This window comes from Stereum hirsutum (genome assembly GCF_000264905.1).
Source record: "Stereum hirsutum FP-91666 SS1 unplaced genomic scaffold STEHIscaffold_2, whole genome shotgun sequence".
Classification (NCBI taxonomy): Eukaryota; Fungi; Basidiomycota; class Agaricomycetes; order Russulales; family Stereaceae; genus Stereum; species Stereum hirsutum.
In genome coordinates, this window is record NW_006763132.1 from 1,313,955 (window position 1) to 1,335,810 (window position 21,856).

The 21,856-nt window shown below is 51.3% G+C and overlaps 4 protein-coding genes across 4 annotated transcripts; 1 reads left to right on the forward strand and 3 right to left on the reverse strand.

Annotated features, from left to right (window-relative positions):
* Positions 1-772: 772 nt before the first annotated feature.
* On the reverse strand, positions 773-5,015 carry STEHIDRAFT_165413 (beta-tubulin 2). Its single transcript, XM_007299748.1, has 29 exons — positions 4,961-5,015; positions 4,891-4,899; positions 4,771-4,839; positions 4,674-4,709; positions 4,514-4,612; positions 4,350-4,437; positions 4,281-4,292; positions 4,190-4,215; positions 4,015-4,134; positions 3,904-3,954; positions 3,827-3,847; positions 3,737-3,766; positions 3,634-3,680; positions 3,510-3,570; positions 3,386-3,447; positions 3,288-3,330; positions 3,130-3,218; positions 3,023-3,070; positions 2,901-2,952; positions 2,836-2,841; positions 2,702-2,748; positions 2,576-2,641; positions 2,464-2,521; positions 2,305-2,408; positions 2,225-2,240; positions 1,607-2,141; positions 1,248-1,550; positions 1,016-1,187; positions 773-942 (listed from the first exon to the last, which is right to left on the reverse strand). The coding sequence occupies exons 1-26, from the start codon at positions 4,988-4,990 to the stop codon at positions 2,058-2,060; spliced, it is 1,374 nt and encodes a 457-aa protein (XP_007299810.1). The 5' UTR covers positions 4,991-5,015; the 3' UTR covers positions 773-942; positions 1,016-1,187; positions 1,248-1,550; positions 1,607-2,057.
* A 280-nt stretch (positions 5,016-5,295) lies between these two features.
* Positions 5,296-11,587, reverse strand: STEHIDRAFT_144448 (uncharacterized protein). The gene is made up of 22 exons (XM_007299749.1): positions 9,898-11,587; positions 9,813-9,829; positions 9,676-9,739; positions 9,553-9,610; positions 9,331-9,483; positions 9,238-9,276; positions 9,146-9,181; positions 8,697-9,084; positions 8,559-8,638; positions 8,463-8,499; positions 8,331-8,406; positions 8,059-8,274; positions 7,815-8,001; positions 7,681-7,761; positions 7,523-7,621; positions 7,447-7,470; positions 6,373-7,388; positions 6,287-6,308; positions 6,157-6,227; positions 6,061-6,098; positions 5,876-6,011; positions 5,296-5,810 (listed from the first exon to the last, which is right to left on the reverse strand). The coding sequence occupies exons 1-22, from the start codon at positions 11,550-11,552 to the stop codon at positions 5,747-5,749; spliced, it is 4,557 nt and encodes a 1,518-aa protein (XP_007299811.1). The 5' UTR covers positions 11,553-11,587; the 3' UTR covers positions 5,296-5,746.
* A 97-nt stretch (positions 11,588-11,684) lies between these two features.
* On the reverse strand, positions 11,685-15,080 carry STEHIDRAFT_72672 (uncharacterized protein). Its single transcript, XM_007299378.1, has 9 exons — positions 14,831-15,080; positions 14,252-14,763; positions 13,962-14,193; positions 13,467-13,909; positions 13,241-13,404; positions 12,255-13,177; positions 12,112-12,169; positions 11,898-12,041; positions 11,685-11,843 (listed from the first exon to the last, which is right to left on the reverse strand). The coding sequence occupies exons 2-9, from the start codon at positions 14,676-14,678 to the stop codon at positions 11,724-11,726; spliced, it is 2,511 nt and encodes an 836-aa protein (XP_007299440.1). The 5' UTR covers positions 14,679-14,763; positions 14,831-15,080; the 3' UTR covers positions 11,685-11,723.
* A 4,933-nt stretch (positions 15,081-20,013) lies between these two features.
* STEHIDRAFT_144450 (uncharacterized protein) lies at positions 20,014-21,364 on the forward strand. The gene is made up of 4 exons (XM_007299750.1): positions 20,014-20,612; positions 20,677-20,719; positions 20,787-20,970; positions 21,029-21,364. The coding sequence occupies exons 1-4, from the start codon at positions 20,030-20,032 to the stop codon at positions 21,095-21,097; spliced, it is 879 nt and encodes a 292-aa protein (XP_007299812.1). The 5' UTR covers positions 20,014-20,029; the 3' UTR covers positions 21,098-21,364.
* The last annotated feature ends 492 nt before the right edge of the window (positions 21,365-21,856 follow it).

The following is a 21,856-nucleotide window of genomic DNA, read 5'->3' on the forward strand; positions in this document are numbered from 1 at the left end:
TAATTATAAGTGGGTTCTTTGACCAGTCTTTCTTGTAATAAACTTCTCTAGAAAAAAAAAGTAAGGCAACCCTTGCTGTGGCGAAAACGCCACAAATATTCAAAGCTCATAATGGGTTCACCTGCGTTCGAAGAAAGAATTGAGAAAGAACGAGCACGGCATGCCCGTCGCTCGAGATATTAGATTCCTCACACAAGCGGAGGAGCGTGGGCTGTAATTAGCTCACGTTTGTTTGTTCGGACTTGTCAGGCATAAGTATTTGAGCGCTGCACGACATTGGCAGTGGCACAACACAAGTAAGGGTCGCCGGAACGAGACGGAAGGACCGGGAAACACCGGGAACCGAGAGTGATGGAGGACGAGTGACCGTAACAAAAATCTCGAGCGACCGCTCCCAGTAAAAAGACGCCACCGCCACCGAAGAGGCGTGACGTGACTCTGTGACAAAGCTGGTCTCAAGACCTGTCCTAACGGAACAGGAATAAGTGCCGCCGAGTATTTGGCCCCCGCCACCTCACCATCCTTGAGAGTTACGGTCATCTTAGATGAATGAGTGGTTATTCTATAGTACTTTCTGCCTTTCTGCTTTCCAGTTGATGCATCGCTGAACTGTCGTAGCCACAGTATCTCGTGTCGTCCATCTTCACATGCGAGCCCTCCGACGTTAACGGAAGTTCACATGACTACGCCGAAGCCCTTGCCAGCGCTCCATTTCTTGACTTTCACCATCGTTGTTGCTAACAGTAAGGATCCTTCGAAGACGGTGCAATGGCCTCGTATCGCGGCTCGCTATGGATGAAGTCTGCCTTCTTCCTAGCTCTTCTCCCTGTTCTTATGGCTTGCTTGCTGTGGAATTTCACTTCTCTGGGCGAAGCCTCATTAGCATCTCGTGCTGAAAATGTTCTCAATAGACTTTATCCCACTAGCGGAACAATCATTCAGGTAGATTTCTCGTCCAGTGAAAGTCCCCAATGTCTGAATGACAACTTGATCTTAAATGACATCTACCTTATAGACAACATCATCACGCGGTCCGGTCCAATCTTTACAGCCCCAAGAACCCGAGTTGTCTCCTGAAGCATTCGAGCTCGTTCAGACTATATTCCAAGCAGCTCGAAATGGAGAAGAAGACATACTACGGCAAACTCTGGACGCAGGCCTACCTGTCAACCTCATGAACGAAAAAGGTGCATATTCCCCTATTCGTCATGTTTTCCATGACGACTCACAAAATTCGACTACCATAGGCAACACGCTCCTTATGATCGCCTCTTACTCCGGCCACCCGTCTACCGTCCGACTTCTCCTTTCACGAGGCGCAGATCCTAATCGTGTTAACGACCGCAATCAAACTCCACTCGGAGCTGCAGTGTTTAAGCTCGAAAAAGAGGTAGTGAAAGTGCTCTTGGATGGCGGTGCGGATGTGTGGGCGGGAAAACCGAGTGCGGCTGATTTGGCTGGGATGGTCGGAGATGATGAAATGTTTCTGTTGCTTGGGATAGAGAGGAAAGGCGATTGAATTTTCGACGGAGCGTTTAGTTGAGATAAAGGTGCGGGCTCTTGCAACCAGACTTCAGGTCATGAATGAACCTACGATGTCTCGTAGTAACTCTCCGAGGTCATCCGACTGCACAAATAGGCGACTCGTCGTACCTACATATAACCCTGCCATTCAAGAAGTCGGACACGTTCAAGCCACGAGTCAAAGGCAATGATAACACAAAAAAGCGAGTCGTCATACAAAAAGAGTATGGACAATACGTTATGATACACAGTTGACGGGGTCGGCAAACATTTGACTACATGTGAAGAGCTGAGGAGGTGGATCGGAGACGAAAAAGAGAGTGCATAAGACAAGAAACGGTGTACATATGAGTAGTAAACAGTGCGATCAAAGTTGTCAGTGGAGTGTCAAACATTGCGGACGGATGTGGATATAGTGCTGTTTCCGTAGTATTAATGCAGAAGATATTATGGCTCGATAAGTCCCCGTACCGCATCAATCAAAGTAGAGGAGGAAGTGTGAAACGAAAGTCAGGAACTGCAGTTTCGAACCTTTACTCTTCTTCTTCCTCTGCTAAGGGTTCCTCCTCATAGTCCCCGGCCTCCACATCCTCATCGTCGTTTGTCGCTTCCTGATACTGTGGCGCGGCAGTACGATATCAGCATAATGGCAGCTAGTCAGCGCGAATGTTGTGTGGCAAAGAACTCTGACGACACTGACCTGTTGATATTCCGCACTGTGCGAACGAAGATCATAATGAGAAATCTTAATCAGTGGATAGAAAGAAGGGGAATGCCCACATCAGATCCTGAGTATTGCTCTCTGCTTCGGAGAACTCCATGGTGTCCATGCCTTCGCCTGTGTACCAATGCAAGAAGGCACGTCGCTTATACATGACCGAGAACTGGAAACATGGAGAGATTAGCAAATGATAGACGTGGACGGCACAGTTGATCCACCTGTGACAGATTGCGTTTGAAAACCTCTTGGATGGCCGTCGAGTTCGCCAGACAAGTGCTACCAACACAACTGTCAGAGACAGTGGACAAGACAGGTGATATAATAACATACGCCGACTGCTTCTGACCGACGGGAGGCACGGAGCAGAGCGTGACGGAGACGTTGTCCGGAATCCACCTAGAAGTGAATGACGGATCAGTCGTATCTGCAGGGAGAAATACATAGCCAGATACATACTCAACAAAGAGGTTCGAATTTTTCCTCTGGAGGTCATGGACAGCATACTGGATAGGCAGCAAGCAGTCGGAAGGGGTAAAATATGTAATGAATAATGTTTAGCACAGGTCAAGATCTTAGGACATCGCACTTACTTCAGCCTGTCATTCGGTGGAGTGAGCAAGCAATGCTACCGTAGGATAAAGTGCAGGAGACAGACCTCACGAGAGGAAATTTTGCCGCGGAAGATGGTGGCTGCGGTCAGGTAGCGTCTGGCCAGACGCATACGGACATTAGGGACGTGATCATGGAGGTTACAGAGGAAGGATAAATATTACGAACCCGTAACGAGGATCGCAACCAACCAAAAGATTACGGCGGTCAAACACGCTGTGATAAAGTGATTGAGTTTTCTACAGGGGCCCTGAAGGAGTGGGAAAGGGACTGACGCGCTCGTGAGATCCGGAACAGAGACACGATAGAAGGATTGAGCTTTTGTGTCATGGAAGGGGGCGTAGCTCGGCATCAAGAAATGAAGCTGATGATGAGAGCACAAACGGATCAGTGAATACGGAGGAGACGACTAAGCCGAACAGAAAGTGCGCACACGAGGGAATGGAATAAGGTTTAATCCAAGCTTGCGCAAGTCGCTAAACCGATATCAGCATCATCGAGAACAGTCGGGACAAGAGATTATTAACATACCCATTGAGTTGTCCCGGGAAACGAAGCGACGTCGATACTCCACACATAACTTGAGAAATGATCTATTGGGTGCAGATTCGTACTCAATGAAAGTGGAAACGCGAAAGACATGGATCAAGCCTACAGTGTTCAGGTCATTGAAGGACGGAGTCTTGACCTTGAGGGTCCGGGTCGTTATATCGTACCTGATGCGGGTTGATTGTCAGCTAATTGTCTATCGAGGAGATACAAAAGCCGTTTGCGCTTACAAGGCCTCGTTGTCGATACAAACGGTAAGATCGCTGTTCTCAACCAACTATAGATTGAAGGCTGTCAGAGAACGAGAAGGTAAGCAAAAGGGGGCGTGCGCACCTGGTGGACTGAAAGCATGGCATTATAGGGCTAGAAAAAAGGGATTTAGGTGACAACCCATGGAGCAGAGGGGAAGGGTTGTGTACAGACCTCGACAACCGTCTCGGACAGCTGAATGTGATAGATCAGTTCAGACCGAGTTCTCTTCATAGAAACTTACTACGGACCTTCGGCGATGGAAGAATCGAAAACGTTGCCATCATCCTGTCAGGATATTCCTATCGGGTAAATCCTTGAGTCGGCTCGTATTCAGGCTATGATGCAAACACCAAACGTACCTCCCGAAGTTTAGACAGAAGGAGGGAACCGAGACCAGCGCCTGAACCGCCTCCCAAAGACTGGATGATTTGAAACCCCTGAAGCGAGTCGCATGCCTCTGTTTGTTTTCTCAGGCTTTCCTGTCCGCCGGTGAGCTCGAGGTATTCAAAAATAAAGGTTCCAAAAGCGACGCACCGTGATGCTATCTACCAGCTCAGCACCTTATCCAAGAAGGGAATCAGACTTCGAGAGAATAGACTTGTGACGCGTTCAGCGAATCGCATACCTTCAGTATAGTCTAGTACAAGTCGAATCAGTAATCGCCACTCGTTGAAAGACTAGGTGAAGCACTCACAGCCCTTTGCCCAGTTATTTCCGGCACCCGACTCTCCGTAGATGTAGGTATCCGGTCTAAACAAACCACCAATAGGTCCAGATTTGATCTGAAAAGATAATGATCCATCATCCCTGAGCCCTAGAACCTACGGATCCACAGGACGATGGCTATAGAGGACTCACGCGGTTGCAGACACCGGCTTCAAGGTCGACTTGGACACTCCTGGGGACGTATCGCAGGGCCTTATCGTTACCCTCAACTTCGGAGAAGTATGTCCCGACCTATGATTGCCATCATATTCTTTGAAACATGCAGGACAGGACGAACAACGAAGAGACTCACGCGCTCAATCTGTAAAGGATCTGTGCCACGGTATGCCTTGAAGAGTGCGACACGGAGATGAAGAAGACAGTCATTGGAATAGATTGAGAGGACGTACTCCAGACTTGTCAAGGCCATGCTCGGCGAGGAGCATCTGCCAGAACGTCTCGCCACATTGATTTCCGGCCTACGACAGGAGGTAAGAGCGAGTTTTCATCGAAGGGGTACCATAACATACCTGGCCGACCTGGAAATATGACAGAGATGTATAAGAACAAGTAGAAAGCAAGAACAGAACCGAGGCTTACTTGGATGTTGACGATTTCGCGAGAAGGCATGAGGGAAAGAACGAGGTGGTGAGGCGGAAATAATACGTCGACAGGGTTTGAATACCCTGAGCCTATGTAATCATTTCTATTTTCATTTTGGTTCCGGGTCTGACGTACGTCATGACTCGCTGATCAGCGCCCAATCCACGCAGCTTCCTCGCGTAAATCGCGCTCACCGTGGCGAAGGCAGCACGCTCGTGGCCACGCACTCGAGACGAGGAGACACGTCTCGATGCCGATACGAGAATGATGAAAACAAATAATACACATCGCTTAGTGAGATACACGCTGCGATTGAGAAACATAACAATGTGGTGATTGAGTACAACTAGTCCCGGAACATGGGGATCACATTCCCTCGAATGCTCGCAAACCCGAGAGACAAATGACAAGAAACTGGTTGAACAAAGCGGTTAAAGACTACAACGGCTGAACCGGACGATAATTCAAGGCTGGCAATGGAGATGGGCAAACACACAGGTAAAAAAGAGATCAGATGCTACAGTGACGGGATGCTGAGATGAGTGAAGAAAGGAGACGATAAGATAAAAGAAAAGAATCATGAAACAAGCAAGATGGGGAGCGAATTCAGCACAATAAATAGCGCTCAGCGTCCGAAAAGATAGGGAGGCAATGCAGGCATCGATCCCATGGAGGTAAAGAATATAATGCGGAGAATGCTTAAGAATGAGGGTCGTAAAAGAGATACGATGTCGGTAGTAATGTTCTGGCGATGGAACGACAAAACGTTAGCAGAGATCCGAATCATTTGACGCCCAATTGTTGGAACATCTCCGAAAGAGTCTTGAATGCCACTGGCTTGACGAGACTGACGACCCAGGGCTTTAGTATGTCGATGGTATGGTAACAGAAAAAGAAAAAGAGTGCACGTACTAGCCGTCTACACCAGCTTCAAAAGCGCGTCGCTTATCGTCTAGTGATGACATACCGGTGAGAGCTAGGATTCGTGCGGGACGATGATTTGGTCGTGAAGCTTCGATCGCTCGTATCTCAGAAGTGGCACCAATACCTGACGGGGTGGTCAATAGAAAGCATAGGGGTGGGAAAAAAGGACATACCATCAAGGACGGGCATCGAAAGGTCAAGGAGAACGACACTGAAAACGAACGATGCTGAGTATAGACCGACGGAGCTAAAACCTATAAGAAACGTACTCAAACTGTCCATCGGACTCGAAGACGCGGACACCCTCTCGTCCGTCTATAGCATCCCGGAATTCGTAGCCCTTCAAACGAAACGATATCAGACTCAAGCACAGCGATTCTGCTGGATGCTCGGACGTACTTTGCTGGACAGCCACCTTGCCCTACAGAGGATCAAACATGTCAGAAAATCCGCCGAAAGTGCTTCCCAGGAAAGGGCGAACTTACAGAAGGTTGCGCAAGATGCTATTATCCTCGACGATCAATACTCGAACGCCCGACACTGGTTCCAGGGACCCAACAGAGGACTTCAACAGAGATGCGCCAGTCCCAACAGCAATCGTTGGACTAGGCTCATCTTGGACAAGACTCAATGACCGAGGACGAGGACTGGTTGGCGGCGTTATGTGCTCCTCCTCGTGAGGCGTCATTTGGCTCCAGGTTGTCACAGGATGCACAGTGATCGAGCGGCGTCCCATAGACGGTCGGCTGCCCAATAAATGAGCCCGGCTTTCCTCCGAATTGCGACGAAAGACACCTCCAGGCGCAGATGTAGGCGCAGGCGACAGATGCGTGTCGGATACTGCAAGGGGTGGTGATGCGAGTCCCTGGACGGCTGCGTTCAACACCATTTCCTCTCTTTCGGCGGTTAATGCCTGCATAGTGATTTTGAGTGCGTGCAAGCAAAGATTGAGTGCGCTGCGCAGGCGGGACGGGCCTCCGGGCTTATAGAGCACACGACAGAATCCACCAATTCGCTCGTACTCGTTAACTGTGGCCATCAAGCGGGTATCCCCGCGCGCGGCTGTAAGGACGATGAATGGCCAGCGCGCGTCCTTCGCCTCAACCGCGGTAATTAAAGGCGTGATATCCTCGTTGACGATGTAGATGTGGCCGTGTGTGTCTGGGGGGACCACTGGGAGGCCCCACCAAGAGGTAAGATAATGAGTGACGACCCGGCGAAGGAGCTGAACGCCGCGATGAGGGCTGTCGAAGCCTAAGAGCGACACTGTGGCGGCGCCGTCAGTCTGTAACTGCTCTGTCACTGAAGTTGCACGTTCCTCGTCATCCGGGATCTCTGTCGTGATCGTCACCTTGATATCGGTCCCGACGTTCTCCGCGCTCCACACCTCGACCTTGCCGTCGACGCCCTTGGAGTTCACGATGCTGTTGACAATAGCGAGACCGAGGCCTGTACCGGTTTGCATAGGATTTTCTTGCGAGAACGGGTGGAATAATTGGTTCTAATAGATCGTTTAGTAGGAACACACGCTACACGCGAACATAACAACACTTGCTCACCTTGAGGAAGCCCTGGCTGATTCCCTGCAATCTAGAGTAAATGGAGTTACTTATGCAGAAGAGATGGCTGCCATACCTTCCCTGTATCGGCAACAGTTAGCTCAACCTTCAGCTTGTCAGGCGGTTGGCCTGGTAAAGGAGGAAGCTGCCTTAATATTACATGGACGTATCCATCCTGCAGGAAAGGGATAGGTGAGATGGGGGCCAGCGTGCATTGATGATATTAATGCAGACCGATGTGAACTTCAAACTGTTTCCAAAAACGTTCATAAGAACCCTCCTAATACCGCCCTTTTCGCATCGGACCAACCATCCCTACCAACCATCTAAGTCAGCCAGGCCGGGCACCGAGCCAGGAAGCGACGTACCTCGTCTCGCTCACCGATATCGACAACGATCTCCACATGTTTCGAGGGGGTTTTGGTACCAACGCGATCTTGCTTGGGTGGTGAATACAGGCTGCCAATCTCGGAATCGTTGAGAGCAGACATCCGAGCGCGGTGCCCGATCCAACAACCCTCCACGGCCTCTTCAATCAGCTGCATGAGATCAACCCTGTGGTGGATCAGGATCCTACGACAGTTTGAGGAGAGACACATTTAAGTCGCTTACTTGCTCGGACGAATGACATGCTCGACACCACCCGACTGTGAGTTGCCGCTCAATTTCGTGAAATCTAGGACGTGATTGACGGTCTCCACCAAAGACGTTCCGCACGCTTGGACCGTTTGAAGGAAGGACTGCTGGCCGTGGTTGAGTGAGGTATCGGCGAGAAGTTCAGCGGCTGCTAAAATTCCGTGCAGAGGAGTTCGAAGTTCGTGGGATATACTGCGACGGTATGTCAGTCTACAGATACAGCAAAATGGATTGAAAGTTGGACGTACTTGGAAATGAAGAGACTCTTTGCTTTATCGGCCAACGTCATTCGTCGCTTGAGCACGGCAGAAAGGATGATGACACCTGTTTAGCATCGAAACGGTCAGTACAAAATAGGTGAAACAAGCAATGTGGCATACCTATCGCTCGGAGGTAAGAGAGTTCGTGGCCTTCAAGCTGCAGCAAATATTAAGCTCGAAAGACTTAGATGAGTGCGAACGGAAATGGAGACGAACGAAACGTTTCCCGTGCTCCAGGGAATTATATGCACAAAGCATGGCGAAAGGACGCTTGTCCACATTGAAGATCGGCACGCCTATTGATTGGCGGTGTGTCAGGAGCGAGCTTGACACTGAGAAGAAGGAAGGACTCACTAAGCGCATATTGTATGCCAGTAGGAATAAACGGTCGCAAAGGTCCAGGGACAAGGCCCTCCGAGATCTTGCCATCGGGACACTTCATGAACATTTCATACATCCTCGCATACTCCTCGCCCGTTAAAAGGTGGCTCTTCTTTTCCTGCGAAACGTCAGCGCTGTGGACGATGATTGAGACCGTGCCCTCTGCGCTCATCGTCTCGAGGACATCTCCGTGAGACACGTCCATGACGATAGCACCCTCGACGTCAAGTGTCCTCTTCACAAGCTTTGCAGCACGCTGGTACACCTTATCCATCGAGTATGACGAGTCTGGTGGACGACGGTGGGCGTCACTAGTGGTTTCCGAGTCAATTTCCAAGCACTCGCGAGTGAATTGCTCCATCTATATACATAGCACATCAGTGGGTCGGAATTGAAGGGAAAGCAAGATATGGCGGACGTACAGAGGTTTGTATCCGATCGCGGATATGCAATTGAATCTTTTGGAATGTTAAGAAATCTGACGGAGAAAGAATGCGAAAATAAGGCCGCGCACCTTGTCTCGCCACAATTCCATCTCTCGCATCGCTATGGCCTGGAAAAAACGGTGAGGCGCTGATAAGACCAAAAGGCGAGCGATAGCACTCACAGCAAATTCTTTCAGGGTATGTCGTTGCCGAGGACTGAACTCTTGTCTTGGAATATCATCCATAATCGCGAGAGCACCGATATTGTACCCTTCTGCTGTCCGTAGCGGAGCACCAGCGTAGAACCGCGCATGTGGAGGACCGACGACTAGAGGCTGAGAAGCACACCCAACAGGATAGGTGAGTCGAAGGCGTGTTGGAAAAGAAAACATCAAATGACGCACATTCTTCGCGAAACGCCAGTCCTCGGCGGTGTCAAGCACGACCATTGGCTCATCCCCTCTGCGAGTAGGGTCAGATTCGAATTTATCCTCTCGCTCATAAAGCATAGGACGTGACAGACGCACCGTTGAAGAATCGCGTGCGCACATATCGACCCAGCTCGCGGGAACGTAGAGACTCCCAATCCCGCTGGAAAGGTTCACCGACAAAAGCCACATTGACACCCACCCAAGGCAAAAGAAAAGAGTCACTATTGACTTACATTCAGACTTGAACCATCTATACGGGACATCAACAATGACGCCATGAACGGGCCACAGGACGAGGAGCGGGAAAGGGATGCTCACTGCTCGTTGCTGTCGATGAGACTGATCAAGACGACCTTCGTGTTGAACACGAGCTTCGTCAGATGCTCGATGCGATCGAAGTTCATATCGGAGCCCGAGTTGCGTATGTTGAACTGGTTCAAAGCGCGCCGCCTTTCGAGCTCATCGGGTGGATAGGGAGCGGGTACGTATCCCAACTCGAGGAACATCGATTCCTCCCTGATCGCCCTACTGGCCCTCATCATCGCGGTAGCGTCAGAGCTCGTCCGATGAGCTTCGAGACGATGCTCGAATGTCTGGAGACTGGGAAGCGGGGCTGAGAACTGTCGCGTTAGGATGACGCGCCGGGAAAGGGCAGGGACGGACTGGACATCCGTGTGGGTGTCAAATGACGAGCCTGTGTCGCTCCGGTGAAGGACCGGATTGGGGAGCTCGGAAATATTGGAGAGCTTCTCGGAGCTGGAATGTGCAGAGGGAGCTTCTGCTGAACCGAAATAATCTCCATCGATGTCCGCCGAATATGAGGCTTGGGCTGGGGCCGTTGCAGGAGGTAGACTGGCTGGAGGCAGCGATAGAAAAGACGGGTGAGTGGGAGATGTGACGTTGGATGTGGCAGCCGTGGTGGAGATGTCCGATGGGGGGTTGGCGAAGGGTGGAGTGGTCGCCGGGCTGCCTTGGATGGGTGGCAAAGACGGGGTATCTGCTACAGGTTGAGAGAGCTCCCAGAAGCTGCTTCCCCGAGTTCGAGTTCCGCGCGACGGAGATGGAGGGATCTGAGAGACGAGTTCTGGGGCGAGAGAGTCCGGGATGACCGCTCGAGCATTACGCATCGGATCGGTGAGTTCATGCTCTGGAGAGGGGAGTGCGAGAGGAGCGAGGCTGACGCCGGCAGCTGCCCAGCGCATAGCAGCGGCGGTGGTGGTGACATCTGGATGAGATACGGGTGGTAGAGTTCCCAAAGATAATGTGGCGCCGGGAGTGGTAAACGAGGAGCGGATGTCGGCGAAAGAGTTTCGAAGACGATGTGGAGGAGCTGGGCCTGAGACACGGCGGGAAGGGGTTCTGGTGATTGAGGGAGCTATGGGCGGAGGGGGATATGGGTCTGGAGGGGCAGATTGGCGTGACCTGATAGAGTCGTCGACGGTGGGAGAGATAGACTTTGGAGACTGGTGCAAGTGTACGGGATCGGACGAAGAGGTGGGTATCGACAGATGCAGATCCCGAACATCGTCCCGGCCGATCGGTGAGGCCTCGGTCACGGTCAGTTGTGGGGGCGGCGGCTGCTCGAAGATAAATCTCGGTTGGGTCGGTGTCTTGTGAGCGTCCCAGAGCCCAAGAGCATACGCGTTGACGAACGTCGCCCAGTCATAGTCCGCACCAATACTCTCAGTGTTTTTTGGAGGAAGTGACCAATCTGAGGGGGCCTGCGCAGAGGCGACGATGGGGGCTGGCGAACGGGGGTCGGACTGGGCGTCGGTGGTCGCGGCAGCGATGGCTACCTCGTCTGGGTTGGAGGGCAGGATGTACGACTCTCTGGACGGCTCTGCGGTGCTCGGGCGGACGTTCCTTCGGACGGGGCGCCTTGCGGGCGGAATGGGCGCGACGACGGCGGCATGCTGCTGGACGTCGGTCGTGCTCACGGACGGGTCGAGTGCGTCGTCCGGGTCGGTGCGCATCGAGAGGCGGCTATTGCTTGGACGGCATGAGCAGCAGCAAACCAAGGCGTTGCTCGACTCTGCAAATCTTTCAGCTCTCTTGCTCCTCCTGACGTCACTTCCCCGCCACTCGTCCGGCGTTCGCATGCTTATGTAATATATCACATTCATTAAAGTTAATCATGTCCCTTTCTACACGTCCCCTAGCGCAAGTAGACTCCACATGTACACCGGAAGCGTCAAATTGTCGTTCTGTACCGACAACGCCTCCAGCACAGACGATAATCCCACCATCATTCCGTATCGCACAACCTACACACAACGTTCAGTCTCGTTCGATTACACACTCATTCCGTTCGTACGCACCGAGAAGTCCTCCGTCAATCCTAACACCCGCAGCATCCATGCGAACCCCACCACCGAAAGCGTAAACGCAGCGCTCCCCTCGACCGTCTTCGACGTCGTCGGCGACCACCGGTGTTTCCCGAGCTTTTTGCCCACGACAGAGGCCTGGACAAGTGGATACAGACGTCAACCTTATGCCTTCGCTACAGACTGACTGCCACATTCTCTCACTCACCACTGCGTCACCAACCCCAACGGCGAGTATCCCCGTGTAATAAAGAAGTCTCGTCGGTCTAGACACGCCAAGAACCGTTCCAATCGCTCGTCAGTCGACCCGCTCCACCGTCACGCGGACACGGACATACAAAGAGTACTCACCCCTCAAACCACACCGAGCCCGCACAGCCCGTGAGCAAGTAGAAATGACTCAGGATCGCCGTCCCGCTGTCCTTGTGGTCCAGGAACTCGTTCATGAACAGATGGACGGAGGCCCCGAACGGATACAGCGCGAAGTATCGCACGTATTCCGCGAACGTGAACAACGCGAACGCCGCGCTGAACGAGAGATGCGCAAAGGCAGGATCGGCGGCCACACCTGGAAGGAACATCACCACCGCCAACGCATGGAAGAACTTTCGGCGGGCATTCAGACCCAAAGTGGGCACACGTTTGTCTGCTGCGTCTAACGCTGCTCCCAGGTTCGCACCGTTGGGAAAATTAGGCAGGTGGGGCATCGTCACCGAGGCGAAGTTGAGGTTCATGGGCGATGTGCTCGACAGGGGCGTTGGTGTTGTGCTGGTCTCGCTCGTCGCGGTGCTTGCTCCGTCTGCGGGCTGAGTCGAGAGCAGCGCGTCGCTCGTCGTGGCGGGTTTCGGGCGATAGCGACGCGACCGCGCGAGCTGACGATTCCATCCTGCCACGCTCAAGCTCGCCAGGGTGGCCCAATACGCAAGCAACGCCGGTCGCGTCCATTTCGTCCTCCCTTCGAAGAGCCAGTATACCACCCATAACCATGGGTCCCTACTGCGTAGACACCAACGCGTCCACATCCCGATAAGGCCCCCTATGATAAGTACGGCGCCGGAATAGAACCCGGCGGCCAACAATCGTCGGTGAGCTTGTTTTTCTTTCGGGAACTTGAGTCTCCGTACGGGACGTTGGGCGATTTGGCGGGAGAGGACGAGGAGGGGTGAAAGCAGAAATCCGGTCAAGAGTGAACCGGGGATTAATGCGATCTGATATAGTAGTAGAGGCGTCGGAAGTCGGTATGTTCGGAGGTAGGGAGTGGTGACGGGCCATATCTTGGAACAAGTCTCTCAAGTAAGTCTACGTGCTTCAAAGAAAAACACATGTGACCATCTTACCCTTGCTACGGTCAGGCTGACAAGTTCCATAAACAGCGCAGTCGCACCGAAAGCGACTATGCCCAGCTCTCCGAGGGTGAAGCCTCTATGTGCGAGTCGAATGGCAATGTACAACGTCATCTGGTAAAACACAGAGCTCGAAGCAATGTCCCAGTAGGACATGTCTGCCAGGACCGAACAATCATCAACACAAAGCACCGCACGATATAAACAAGTATACACATACTTTGCCAGATGCCAATCTGAGCCTGCTGGAATACCGCTCGTTGAACGAGTAGACTGCAGCAAACAATCGACGTCATAAAGACGTAAAGCCGGAATTTGCGAGCCTCACTCCTCGGAACCGAAGCCCTCTCTCCTTCTGCGGTGGACTCTCGGCGTCGACACCGGCTCTCAAACCACTTGGACGCGCAAACGTGGGTGAGCAATATGACGGAGCACAACGTCGCGAGGTCGACAGCGCCCCGACGCGATAGAATCAAGGCTTCGAGAGGCGTGTACGGGTTACCAAAATTTGGCAAGGACAAAGGAGGTTCGATGTACCAGGACGCATTGAGGATGTCGGCATTCGGTGACTTGGAGTAAGTATTGAGGGCGATATACAGAAGCCCCGATGAGACGAGCGGGCCAAGGAGGAGCCCGGACAGTATGCCGTCATCCGACGAGTTCCTACGGGAAGCTGAGAATGGTGAACCACATCTTACGGCACTAGACCACGAACCTGTAATTTTTGGGCACGGTCATCCATACGAATCCAAAATTCTCCATGCTAGTCACGACGGGATGGGACGAGGGTCGCTTTGGGTCCTTATTTTCGAAGAAGCGTGGTGAAGAAGAGCGATGCGGCAGTTGCTTTGTCAGTGCAGGTTTCGTTCCGTGTGATGAGTTGGACGGGAAGGATAGGTGGGAAAGTAGTATATAGATAAATGATGCGATAATAATTAGGATGAGTTCTACACAAAACATACCGGTCAGAATGTTATCCGTGAAAGATGAACATGGATGCGCCACCTATCGACAACCATTCGTCAGGCGACCCGGGAGAGCCGAAGATGGATATTTTTGCGGCTGCGTATACGAGGGCACCGAGCAATAAGCACGATTCAGCTGCGTACTTGGTATCTATGGAGAATTTTGCCGTGACTGGAAAGGGTGTAAGGCGAAGGCTCAGGGAGAGCTGTCCTGGTAAAACATGATAGCGAGAAGGGGCCGTCGCCGGTTTCGTTCGGAAGAAAGACGAGGGGGAGGGCGTCCGAGGGGGAAGTCCGTAGTCATTTATCGTAACGGGGGCGGGAGAGCGGGAGCGAGTGAAAGAGCGTCGCCGAGAAGATAGCCTGCCATCCCTGGTAGATCCCTCCGAGCTGGATGGAACTTGGACGGGACTTGGTGGCCGACGAGCGACCGACGTCGTCTTGGTGAGCATATCCCGAGAACGCATTGTGGAGTCTGGCAAGGCATTTTGTTGGTCTGCATTCCCTTGGTTGTCACTATCGTCGTCGTCCGAACTTGGCGCTGAAGCTGAGCTGAAGTTGACCGAACACATCATGAAGAAGCTGTTTCGAAGGAAAGTGGCATGAGCAAAGGACATACCTGGATGACCCTGCCTGGTAGCTCGTACTCCACCCAGGGTTCGCAGACGTCTCTATTGGTGTTATGGGTATGTGCGAACTAAACCTACGACGATGGGACCGTCCATTGGCGAGCCCCCTTCGTGATGGGTCACCATGAGCAGAATCCTGCTTGGACGGTGGAGGGGAAGGCGAGGACTTTGAGCGCGGCAGGATGGCAAATTATAGGTATCGAGGGAGAGTAAGAGGACTGCCGTCGTTGCAGAACAAATTATCGACTGGTCCGGGTGAAAGCGACTGAAGAGTAAGTAGACAGAAATGGGTCCATCCCCAGCGTGAGTGCATGAGCTATTTTTAGTTGTTTGTGGCACCCAGCTGACTACTTGACTTGTGTGGCGACGTCTAGACGCTCATGATCACATTTCATACTTCGCTACTGCTAGCTTCGCCACGCCGCTTTCCACTCAAACTCTGTTCCCTCAGACCGGTCCCAGCGTGAGAACTAAATGGAAAGGATGCGTGGGCAACGACCCTAATTCAGGCAGAGAACTATTTAATAAGTAGTATACATAGGCATAACGCGTGTAAGATTCTGAGCATGAGGGCCCTTCTCGTGATGTTGTTCTCATAGACGAGCAAATTATAGTACTTACATAACCCCCAGAACAATTCGAGGGCGAACACCAACTGTCAAACTCACCGGAAATGTATGGTAACCGGGACTGGACAGCTCGTTAAATGAACGGGTGCCGCGCGCGCCGACCCGAAGCGGTGCTCAGACCCCGGAAAGTGCTCTTCTGAAAAAGTAGTCAGGCCAATCGTAGCCCTTTCTTCTCTTCCCGCCGCGCATCCTCTGGCGTAGCTGGTAGAGTCACGCGTGTCTCTCGTGCGATGGCCCACATGAGACTTATATTACAGGCGGAGAATATGTCTTTGCATATCTGAACTCATATGGTTACGGTCAACTGCCATCATGTGGCCACCGCCACTACTAAGTATTCTGCATATGGCCCCATGTATGAATTCCTATGAGATTTATTCGGTTGACCGTGGAATAAGGTCTGCGGCTCATCTTATGTGAATCAGCTGCTCATTCATGTGCTATAGAGTATGCTCACAATTTAATGGAAAAAGTGAAGCCGGGGTGAATATTCACTAGGTTTCTCAATGTTTTTCGAGGCCATAGCATCCAGAACGAGCCAGTGAAAATTCAAACTCCGTTCGGTAGATCGCGTCGAAACGCTCTCACCGCTCCAATCTCTGAAAATATCAAGTTCTCTAGGACAGGTCCTACTCGAAAACCATCCTGCGCGCACATCTTACAAAAGTACAAATCTTTTAGGTATGTATCTAACCTGTTCTTTCCGCTTGCCGTTGTCCCCTAATGCATCACGGCCCCCGCCACATTGTGGATGACGTCGAACGCCGGTAAACCTCTGGTAAGTACATCAGGAAACCACTCCCTTCCTAAGACCTCCTAATTTGAGGTAAACGAGGCTCGTTAGCCCTAAACGACTTTAGCCGTCAGAAGTTTTGTGCCCTCCTAATGGGCTGCTAATTAGCGGTGGTTAGTCCTAATTCCAGCTAAAATGCCCGTAAGTAGCTGGCTCCCTACCGTCCTCTAGCATGGATTAGGTTGTCATTCTGTTCACGCTGCACGGCTCGGATATGATAGGGGGTCCATAAACATATTATTTATCGGAGCCCAATGTACAGTACTATACATGTTAACTACTGTACACTATAGACTACAGATTCTCGCACAACGATCAGCCTACACCATGCAGAAGTACGCAAACCCGCCACCGGACAACCCCCACACAACCTTCTGTCAAAACCTGAACAACCCACGTAACCTCCCTTACCGCCACCAGCTTTTCACCGCATACAAACAGGCAGCTCGCGTCTCGAGAACAAAAAAGACATGATAGAGGAGAGAACGTGCGCACCAGGTCCCACGGCAAGCGGAAGACGTATGCCGGGAGGCTATCGAGTAAAATAAACTAGATTGTCAGGCAGCGGACAGTATATAATGTACAGTACTCAGACCATGGCATGAAGATCACTTGCATATGGAGACAAGTGATTAGAGCGGCTCGTAAAGAGAGGGACTTACAAGAGGGGGGAAACCTGTCCTGGACGGAGGCTTCTGCACGCTGACAAGTAATGTCATGATCAGAGAGGCCTGAATACGGCACACTCACCTGCAGGTTTACTTCGCAACATTGAACCCGCTCTAATAGCTCTGTCGTCCAATCTCTGAGGCATAGCAGGAATGTTGAAGAAAGGGTCAGCATAAATGTGCGAGTTTAGAGTAGATGAGAGAGCGCACTATTCAACTAGACCGTATAGCGGTGTAAGAAACCGGGCGGGTGGACAGCGGTTTGAGTATGGCCGGGCAACGCGAACGTATGGGTGGCGAAAGATGGTGGCGGCGGGTTCATTGAACTGTTAGGAATAAGGGTGACGTGAATGAAATATTGGCGGGTACATAGGTGGGCGGGTACGTAGGCGGGCGGGTACGTAGGCGGGCGGGCGGGCGGGCGGGCGAGTGGATTATGGAGGAGAACGCGAACATGGTGGAAGGGGACAAAAGTGCTCGCCGGAAAATGTCTCAAACGCGACGAACTATATAGTCGGACCAATGGTGACGCGGCCCGCCGCCTGTGGCATCTGATGACGTAGGGCGGCGCTCCCGGACCGACTGCCCGCGTCGCCAAATTGGGACGGACGACGACTTGGTGCAAACTCGTTGGTGACGGATGTTTGTGCTGTGAACGCATGAAGAGCTTCATATAGCGTACCTGTCATGTACACCTTTTATAGCATATGTCACGTACATATGTCCTGACACTGAAGTAATAGTGCCCGACAGAAAATGGTACCCAAAACCGATGTTCTAGTCATAACTGTATAGAAAGATCACGTCTTACCGTGGCAGTCTTGCACTCGACTTCCAGTTGTATGATAGGCTTCGAGAGATTTCCTCACATCATTGCATTTAAATACATCATATAGGTTCATAGCACTCTAAAGTCTCGTAGAATTCACATACATGAGGATAAAAGCTGTGAAAACGACTGAAAACGTCGTCACAGTGGACCGAATGACCCCGCGGTCAACGCTCAGCCACACGGGTTCGACGCGTCGTCCCGATTAGGCATTTTAGCGGAAATTAGCGGGGGGTGAGTTTCCTGATGTACACGCTCCATCCTTTCCTTGCTATGTAGTGTATATGAGATCCATTTACACCTTCGTGTCTGGATTGTATAAATCTATCTCACTTGCTGAAGATGCCCAATTTATGCAATGGAAACAGATCCACGAGGGGCTCATCGCTGCAGCTCGCAGCGATTTGAACTTATTGGTTCGTTTTGCGCTTCTTGGTGCCCTCGTTCCTCTGCTTCTATGATGCGTCATCATGGACAGCCCAGCGCGCGCGCTTTTGCCGTGGAGCTATCACTCAAATGTACGTAGGGGCCTAATCCTCGTGGGCTGGCTTGGTTGTTGACAACAGCGTAATGATGCACCACCTTACGGTGCGCAATGTTCGGAAGAGCTTTATTACACACAGTCCCAGACAAGCATGTTAGCTACATAGATACTGAAATGTCATAAAACAGCTCTCTATTCGCATTCTCGGAGGTCGTCGTAGACATGCCGCATGTTCTCTTGGTTCATAGGTGGGCACTATCCTCGCTTCTACTTCCGGAGAACGTTTCTTTGACTCATGCCGAGGGCCTATGCATTCACCGTAAGCCGATTGGCTACACAATACTAATGAGGTGCGTAGTATAAAATCAATCTCGCTCTTCCAGATGATGCGTTAAAACCACTCGTCACCCTCTAGGCGACATGCATCGCTCTCGGTCATCGCTTCGTCTTTTCTGATGTACGTTCACTCCATTTCACTCACTCCTATTGGCACTGTTCCGTTTCCGTCGAATTACTTGCTTATCGACAGTGGGCAAATAGTTGATGCTATGCCACCCAAGGCCAATCAGCACAAACCGCTCCGTGCGTACCTATACTCCCCTTTCCGAACTCAAAGGCGTCAAAACATCTCACGAGACTGGTTAAACAGCACCACAAGATCTGCTCGAACCACTCATCAAGAAGTACTACCACCTTGGTCTTTCCGACGTGAAGATCGCCGAGATGGTAATGGATGATTTTGACGGTAATGAGTATGGTATCAGGTACGTATATCATACTGTCCAACACTAATCTGTCAATCTACTGACCTCCTATTGACCGGTCTTTTCAGTCCCAAGTCTGTTCAGCGTATCCGTGGAAAGCTCGCACTGCCGAGCACACGCCAGCAGAATCATACCATTCAGTCAATCTCGCACGAGGTCGAAAAGATCAAGGAACGCTTTCCAAACAAATTAAAGAAATAATTTCTAACATGAACTCTAATGGAGTGAACACACCATCGCCAAGAAAGCACACTCAGCCAAAAGATCTGAGTCCTGACGGCGACATGGAAGAGCCTGAGGTAAGTATCCAACTATCTTCGTCAACACTTCAGTACACTTTGAACTTTCCTTATTAACAGGATAACATGCAAGACTCTGGTCTCATCGCAGTCGAAGACAAGGGAAAAGGTCGCGCGGTGGTACGTATGGTTTACTTACGTCGATGAGGTGGCCCGAATGTTGAAATGTACCTGCCTCCTGTACTAGCCTGTTCCAGGACCACAGGTCCAAAGTCCGAGTATGTCCCGCCGCGGTGACGCGAAACGGAAGCGTGAAAGTGTTGCACCAGATGTACGTATCCTGCTTCCTACCGTGCTGAATGTGTTCGTGTGGTTCTGACTGGCATATGGGCCTTCGGGTAGTCATCACACTCCATCAACGGCGAGTCAGCTTCGGGCGTTCCGAGTAATCATCCTCCACCCAAGCGTGCTGCTCGCCAACCGCTTTCTCACCACGACTCCTCACTTCCAAATATTGATCCCAAAGCTATCAAGCTCGCGTTGTTGGCTGGCGGTCGAGTACCAAAACCCCGAGCTGTCGAGAATCTGCGTAAGACCTTAGACAATCATCCCTCATGACATTCCAAATCTGTCTCTTTGGTTCTGACGTTTCATCTCGCTTTTCGGTTTGTTCTCTTAGGTGGCGTTCATTCTCTCGAGCTCACGGTATATCCCTGCCCGGCATCTTCCTGGTCTGCCCTGATACAAAGTGGCGATAATTCACCGGCTGGGTTCTCTAACTGGATGAGGCGCGTACAACCGCAGAGTATTCGGCTCTTTTATAATCCAAGTATGAAGCCTTTATGCGGATCGTTCAAGACGATGCATGTCGGAACAACTGAGCCTCCGTTATTCGCGCCCACTTCCAGGGTTGCTGTGAAGCAGGCCTACTCAAAGGACGAGCGCACGGGTAGTCGTACCATCCGAAGCGTCGCATCCCAGATCAGGCTGCTTAGCAGTGACATTTTCTGCCGACAGTGGGCCCATGCCCTTACCGACGACCTGGTATACAGGTTCATCGAGTCCCACGACAAGGAATATGGCTCCCCTCCTTCCGATAGCCTCTGGATACCCCAATTTAGATATGTCGATGCTGCTCTGGCGATCAGGCGGTCTCCTGATGGCGATGACGAGGACGCCTTCTTGCTCGAGGAGCTCGTTGACGGCGATGTGGACGGAAGATGGCGAAAATACATCAATAATAATTCTTCCGTTCCCATCCCCGCTGACGACCTTCACGACCAGCTTCGGAGCGAGTTCCTTGCCTTCTGTCAGCATGTACAGTACTGGAAGACTTCCGGCTTAGCGTTCGTTACCGACTTCCAAGGTGAGCTATCCGCGTTTATCGCTTTCGTTACCGTGTAGAGACACTGACATTGTATTGTTTTTAGGTGGAAATACCATGCTGTCTGACCCACAGATCATAACCCATCCGTCAGCCTTTATGATAGTCTTCTGTCTCGTGAACCCGATACTGATTATATGGTGTTATATTCTACAGTGGCTTGGGTGACCTTTTCAGCAACGGAAACCTCGTCAAGACACACTCCAACTTCGAAAATGAACATGCCTGTAACGCATACTGTGAATGGTATGGACTTCCGAAATCTCACTCCTTTGCTGCCGATAGTAAGGAGGCCCAAGCCTCTTTTTCGGCTGCCTCGAGTGCTCAAGGTAACGCTCAGGTACGTTGTGTGGCGCAAACACCGTTTCAGAACGTCCAGCTCACCTACTGATTTATAGCGCCGGAAGGGATTGCCTCAACAGTCACACGGAAGCAAAGTCATGGATCTTGGGTCGACAAAGGGCTAATTCACTTTTCTCTGGCGCCTTACTCGTACTCGAATATTGCGTCCCCGTCTACTCTATCGTTTGACGTTACATTTTATGTATTTTCCCCGGTTCGGACTCTTACCAACTCATTACATTCAGCTTTAGCTCTAATTCTCTTTTCTCTTCCAATTTCGCCTCGTTTATGCCTCCCAACTCTATTCGTGCGTTCTCCCTTATCGCAGATCCCCTTCCTATTTTTCTTGGGTGCAACATGCTCCCTAACTGAGACGTACAATTACAGCTTTTAATCCGACTTCTCTCCGAGCGTGTTGCAAGAGTTCATTTGCATACGCGACTGTACCACTCATGTCCGTTTGCGACGAGTAGGTGCTCCACTATCTATTTGGATCTCTGAGAGTTCAGTGTCGTCAAACAGAACAGGCCTCGCAACTTGAACTTCACGGTTTCGGCTTCTTTATAAAGGGTACAGTATTCTAAAGCACCTGCAAATGAATTGCAGCTCAATACCACACTGGCGCAAAATATATCTTCACCGAGTGAGCAACGGACCCTGCTTACAAAAGAAGTAGCGAGGGTAGATATACAACGGACGGAGGAAGGCAGGCTTCCGGGGTCCTGTGCGCGGCATCGTTCGGCGCGTGCGGCACACGTTCATTTAGTGAGCTGTCCAGTCCCGGTTACCATAGAAATGACTGACTTCTGCAGTCGGCCTGGACTCTACAAAGATCTGTGCTGGTCGAGACGCACACATGTTATAGGAGTGCTTGTGAAGACGTA